At 44.7% G+C, this 6779-nt stretch overlaps 1 protein-coding gene across 1 annotated transcript in view; it reads left to right on the top strand.

Moving 5' to 3' along the window:
• Positions 1-3269, top strand: part of LOC107192307 — a gene marked incomplete at its 3' end in the record, with an annotated part of 4744 nt that extends 1475 nt beyond the window's left edge. Inside the window, exons 2-3 of the mRNA XM_015581522.1 lie at positions 952-1084; positions 3139-3269. Of these exons, the coding sequence (XP_015437008.1) occupies positions 952-1084; positions 3139-3269 (264 nt within the window). The remainder of the gene's footprint in view (positions 1-951; positions 1085-3138) is intronic.
• Between the last annotated feature and the right edge of the window lie 3510 nt (positions 3270-6779).

Here is a 6779-nt window from a genome sequence, read left to right as displayed (position 1 = left end):
CTGTCGCTTCCCTCCCCACTCCGTGGCCTCTCGCCCTGACATTTCCAAGACTTTCTACTTCTACGGGGGGGTTCAGCGACCCCGGCGCGCCGCGGGTTCTTTCTGTCTACGATCTCCTCCCGGGGATCGGTGGCTCACGAGCGATCGCGACATTTTCCGCCGTTTAATTCCGCGGAAATTCCCCACGAATCTGCCCTTTTTATTCAAATGTCAGGAACGCCGTGATCCCCCCCTCCCTCTGTAATTCCAACTTCGTCGCTTTCCCAAGGTTACTGTGTTGTGTTTGTTTCTTCTCCGATACCCGACGCTTTAACGTTTAACGAAGGGTATATTCCCCCTCGGAAGCGTCATTATTAACCGATTTTTTAGAACTACAAATCAATGGACCAATGAACTTATAATTTTTCGTACATGTTTGTTCGCATTTCGAGAAAGCATTTAATTTTGGGGGGGGGGGGGCAAGCGTCCCTGCCCATTGCTTCGATAACAAATGTCTTCGGCGGTGTCTGGACGGAAAGATTTTTCGATAGAAAGGCGCGAAGCGTGTATTGATTACGCGGTGACGTTAGGCGATCGCGAGCCTGATGAATCGTGGAGTCGTTTATGTAATCGTCGATAGAAAGTACGTAATTGCGGCGGTAGGGAGGGTGGATGGTGTGTGACGTCTCTCCTTTCGAAGACCATTTTTCCCCATGACCATGTCCCAACGGGTACCATTTCACCTATTTCTATCGTTGCCACAAGTGATTGTTCACTCGGGTTCTTTTCTTCGTTAACTCGAGAGCGTAACGTGTTAAGGGTGCGTATCCATTTGTTGCGTATCGTCGCGTCGTATCGCCATTTTCATACGGAACGATGCAACTTTTTGCCCCGTTACAGCACGCGATAATGCTGTTCGATCCGTGTGTTTTAAACGTGTTACCATCTCGTTTGTTTTTCTGTTCTTTTCAGGATCACAGGTCCGAGCTCAAGACGACGAAGGCGGTGACGGGCTAGACGCGAACGCCGAGGAATTGTGCCAAGACAGGCCGGGTGACGAATACTTCCGTTTAAACGTCGAGGGTGACTGTCGAGATGTCGTGAGGTAAACATTTAATCGTTATACGCTCTTCTGGCTTTTGTTCTTGTTCCAACGACAAAGAGGAGAATATGCAGCTCGATCGGATGAGTCACCGATTGTACTGTTGATGGGATAAACACGAACGGGGAACGCGATAAAGATAGCGAAAGCAGAAAGAATTCACGGGAACCTTCCGTGATCGTTCGTAATAAGAGTTTCATCGAGAATAATTGCGTGGATCGATCGTCACTGGGTCATCTAGGAGGCTTTGAATCGTGTTCAGAGATCGCGATATCGGTATTCCGCGGTAAAAGTCACCCCGAAGGACGCAGCTCGAGCGAGACGCGAAGTTAACGGTGCACGTCGCGCGATTCACATGTCGAGGGATCGGAGATAAAAATGAAAAAAAAAAAAAAATGGCGAATTCCTCCGGTTCCTCGGCGATCGAATTCCGCGCCTCGAAGGTTCAAGGCGAGCCTGATACCGGATACAACCATACAGGACTCTCTCGGGCTGCGAAGCTTAATGGCGACAGAGCTCAAGAGGTCTGGTGTCCTGACTCACTCGCGCACAACGGCCCGAGTATTTCCGTCCTCAAGGACACGCCACGGCGGAAAATATCCTCGGAACAGGAACACCTCGAGCATTCCGCGAGTTCTGACGGGGATAATCTACGAATTAGTATTCTGAAGTTTCTTTGATCGACTTTTTTTTTATCGAGCTGTGTGTGGAGGAGGTCACCTTGAACAATCTCTAGCTTCGAGGAGCACATCTGTCTCTCTCTTGTTTTCGGGAAACAAGTTCGTAAGAATTGTGAGAATTTTAATAGATCGACGTGAACTTTGGTTCTTTTTTTACACTAAGTAGCATAGGTGGTGGAGCATCAGGCTACCAATCCTTTATTTTTGGTTCCGTTTTGCTTTTACCGAAGACTTAATTCCTGTGTACTAGTATTTTTTTAACGTATTGTACGGTACAGTGTTTTTTTTATTCGGGGAAAGAAGTTGGGACTTGCAATCCGGTTGCAAGGTCGACGATCGACCATTCGAATTTCCGAATTTTCAACAATTAATTTCTTTTCGAACAAGAGAAGTACTCCGGTACTGCTTTCAGAGATTCGTCCAAGAAACCTGTTCAACAGCTCGGAAATATCCGTCTGAATCATCGCGATCATTTCGATCTGGAAAGTGTATGCGACTGTTAAACGAAACGATTATTTTTCGCGTATTCGGAATTCTGTTGTCGGGACGAGAATATATTTGAGATACAATCAAGGGAAGTGTGGTTTCGTCGGGAGTACACTTATCAATTCGATTCTGTTGTATCGTTTCTCATTAATTATACCGGTTTAGAGAAGGCGAAATATTTGCAATCGCCTCGTACGATGTTGCGACATGGTACGCCTTTTTTGCTGCTCGTAATGGTAAAATCATTGTGTAATTTAATAGAGGAATTAAGGTCAAGCATTATTCTTTTATCAAGATGTTGAGTAACGTGCGAAACAATCTGCAAACATTTACCAATACAGGAAGAGAAAAACTACGAAATATTCACTTTGAGTAGAAACATAGATCTTTATTAGAATGGGGAGGCTTAAAAACAAAAATGCCGAGCTTATTAACACGTTGAATGTCGCAGGATTTTCGTGCATTTCAGCCACAGCGTCGAAGTGAAATTTTCGTTACACAGAGTATAGAAGAATAAAATTTTATATAAAATTGTTAAAGTCAACTATGTTATCATACTTTTGGCATTTAGTTTGTAGAAATTTGCCGATTCACCGTTGACCCCCACGGAATTCAATGTGTTAATAAAGTTCATAACAGTCTCGTTGCTATACACCGGTATAAAATACAGCAAAATCGACAATAAAAACCCTCGAAACCGATCGGATAAGTAGAAGGTTGTAACCTTCAACGGTCACAGAATTGTTCGTGTAAAAATGGCAGCCGTGACAACGAGGTCACGCTGCTACCAATCACAGACCCGACGTGAAATCGTGGGTAAGAAACAGGGTCTTGAATGACATCAAAAAAAAAAAAAAAAAAAAACGAAAAAACCGTGAAATTGACCGGCAGATGCGACAAAGCCACCGAGATCGGCGTGACCAGGCTGGCCACCGTTCGCTGCCCGACAGGCCTGGCGTTCGACATCGAGAGGCAGACCTGCGACTGGAAGACGAACGTGAAGAACTGCGACCAGCTCGAGAGTAAGCGACCGTTGATCGATTAGCTCACTAAAAAAGCCCCCTTTGTTTCTTTCTGTCCGGCTCGAACAGGTGCACGAAGTCCGGCCTGAAGCAAATCACGTGCCCCAGCGGACTGGCCTTTGACTTGGACAAACAGACCTGCGACTGGAAGGGCAAAGTCACCAACTGTGACAAGCTCGAGAGTAAGTCGATGTATCGACCAGGCTGAACCGGGCCGACACGCTCCGTTTTCCAATCCTTCTTTCCCCGTGAAAAAGAATGCGTTTATTAATCTAAAAAGAAAAATTCGAGTGTCTTGATGGAACCATAATCGACAGAGGCTTTTTTTTTTTGTGTCTCCTGTTGCAAACACTTCTTCGAATTTCTGATCCACGTCTGAGTTTATTGCTTTTGTACAGGTAAACGTAGATAGTTCACGATATTCTTCATAAAAACTTAGAATTTTCCTACGGAATTATAAAATTTCGTTCTTTGATATTTTTATTCGAACGTTTATACACGTAGAAGTGTTTGCAGTTCTATAAACGCATTGTTTTTCGTGTCTGGGGGACGAGGGCGCAGGTACCTGAACATTATCACTTCGTCTTCGGTGTTGAAGATGTTGCGCACGATGTTACAGGGGGAAACACACGGAGGAGTGCCCGGTTCGTTCGTAGACTCGCAACGTAGCACGCACGCACCATTCGTAATTCTACTAACGCACGATATTATCCCCCCCCCTACTGTATTCAGTCACAACAACCATGCTATTCTTCTCGTCTCCCAAAACGTTCGAGGGATCGATTCCGATATCGTGAACCTGCGATTCACGATTTTTCTTAGCTCCTACAGCCGCGGGGGTGGAGCGTACAGACTCCTCTCGATTATTGTCCAGGCGTTATCCCCACCACTGAGGAGGGTGGGATGGGGGATCGTGGAAACTGTCAAGCGCATACTTTGTTGTCCCCCACTTTTGTTGCCAAGACTCGGATTTCGGGCAAAATACGAATTCACAAGGGTCTGAAGAATTTCTCCCTATAAGATTATTGTCCCGGCGTGGACTCGATTTCGGGACAATAATCGAGAGGAGTCTGTAATTCCGCAACCAGATTTATTAACGATTATTTGTCTCGGAACGTTTTAATCCGGTCCGATCGTACTTTCTAAAGTCACATCGGGGCCCTCTGACTTTGTAATATTCTCTTCTTTATTTCTTTTTCTTTCTGTAAGGCCCCGGAACGTTACACGACACCCGTAAAAATGGCGGCCACGGCGAAAACGCTGGGTTCTAGCGTAAAGTGAAAATCCGGCCCCGCTGGTTACGTGCCCGCGACGCTCGTAATTATTCGAATGGTCATACGAGCGGTGCTCGAGTTACAGCTTTCTAAAATCCCTCTCCCGCCCCCCGCAGATTAACAAGTTCACTCTCGCGAGCCGAGTAATAAACCTGTTTTTACCGGATTCAATTTTCGAGAGGTGCCAAGATCACCGTAGTTTCTTCCGTGTCCTTAAAACAATTGAAATGACGCGCAATTAGAGGGAAGTAAAAGGGTACCGATTTTCATAACGATATTTTATTTCCAATATACACGTGTATCGATATAATTTGGGCATCGATACAGTTCAAATGTATCGTTACCACTAGTATGCATTCTATACTATATAAGTCGCTTTCGAGATCGACCCATGTTTCCGTCTTCCCCCTTTGCCACTTTCGATTCCACCGTTGAAAGGACTGGTTCCGATTTTGAGGGAAAGTGCCGCACCGTGAGCGCCCCCGCGCGTCCAACGGAGACGAGAAGCTCGTGAGCCGTCAAATTAAATGTACAATATTCTTAACCTGATTTATTCGGTGCCACCCAATCTTCCTGCAGTCGCCCCGCCCCCTGTTCACGCAACTTCCATCGATTCACCTTGCCTCGACTAACAGCCGTGAAAAATTGTACACGCGCTTTCCCACTCCCCCGCCCCGTTTGCGAAACGCTTGTTGCTCGGAGTGTGCATTATGTACCGCCGCTTTTTTCATGATTCGCGTGCCACCGTCGCTTCGAGGGGTCCACACGGGGGCTGGCTTTTCCAATTTCCTCGTGAAAAAAAAAAACCAAATCTTATTGAAAATTCAACTTTCAAAATGCAAGAATGCACCTGAGAATTTAAAGCTAGCCATACACGATGAGGCAGCCACCAGGGGTGGTCTCGTTAGATTTAGTGGACAGAAACATACGTCTAGTAGTCGTTCTTTTCCTGCCTACCAACGTCTCATGCAACCGTCTCTTAGATCGTCGAAAAATAAATTTCGTGCTAACAGTTTGAGAATTTTAGAGTCTCTTACGACGACCCTAGAAGGTACTTAAATGTCAGCACGAAGTATTGATTTATCATAGAAATTGAAATTTCTACGTTCAAACGATTAAACATAAGTAAAGTACTGTTTTTTTTTTTATCTTTTATTCGTTATTCGAAACTTTTTATCCGGATGATGAATTTGCCCATCTCTGTCTATCGACATAACAGTTTCTCGGTAACAATGCAACGAAAACCGATTCTTGCCAAACTTTTTATTCGGCGAGCAGTTTCGTATCGTCGTTGTACACCGTAACGTTTTATGTATCCTGTCTCTGTTTCCCCCGTCGTGGCAACAAAAGGAAAAGCATCGAATAATATTGCCCCACAGCGTGATCGCGCGAACAACCAGCCCCCCGGTCGCGTCGTCTCGTAACCAACGTTGGCACGCAATCGCTTTTTAGCTTCACGAATAAACTCCAACGCGCTCACACACTTGTACATATTATTCCACAGATACACACACATACAGAGACTCGCCACACGGATACGTATAAACTTCTTTTCTCCTCGCTCCAGGTACGAGGTAGCACGTTCTCGATCGCTGATCTCGCTCTTTTTTTTTTTCTTTCTTTCTCTCTTACCGTCTCTATCAACCTGTCTCTTTCTTTCTCTGTCACACACATACACACACATAGGCATATACAGGGTGTCCACGCGAACAGTGTATGTTATTTCCTAAACTATTTAAAATACGAGAGAACTGTTTATATAAAATTGAATGGCATAAGGTGGCTAATTAACGAGCTATGGCGAATTTTTTCTAACATTATTATTTTAAAAGATATGAAGATCAAGTTTCGGGTTTCAAACGGAATTGTATGAATATTTATATATATATATATATATTTAATTCCATTTAAAAAATCAGATTTGATCCTGATATCTCCTAAAATAATAATGTTAAAAGAAATTCGCCATAGCCCCCGTCGTGCCGTTGAATTTTATTGTAAACAATTTTCTCGTATTTCAAACAGTTTAGGAGAGAATCAGACTGTACACTGTTCGCGCGAATACCCTGTATACCCGTCCGCCATTTTTATCTCTCTTTTCTCAGCATCTAGATCGGTTTCGCTTCGACGATCTGGCCTCCTTACGGGAGCTCTCCTTGTTATTTAGTCGGCTCCGTTCGCTTCGGCCGCGGATAGGGATCGATCATTAATTTTCTCTCTTCCGCTTCTCATCTCG

The sequence above is a fragment of the Dufourea novaeangliae genome, unplaced genomic scaffold, assembly GCF_001272555.1.
Source record: "Dufourea novaeangliae isolate 0120121106 unplaced genomic scaffold, ASM127255v1 scaffold335, whole genome shotgun sequence".
In the NCBI taxonomy this organism is placed as follows: Eukaryota; Metazoa; Arthropoda; class Insecta; order Hymenoptera; family Halictidae; genus Dufourea; species Dufourea novaeangliae.
Note: the sequence above shows the minus strand (reverse complement) of the source record. Positions and strands in the feature narration are given on the sequence as shown.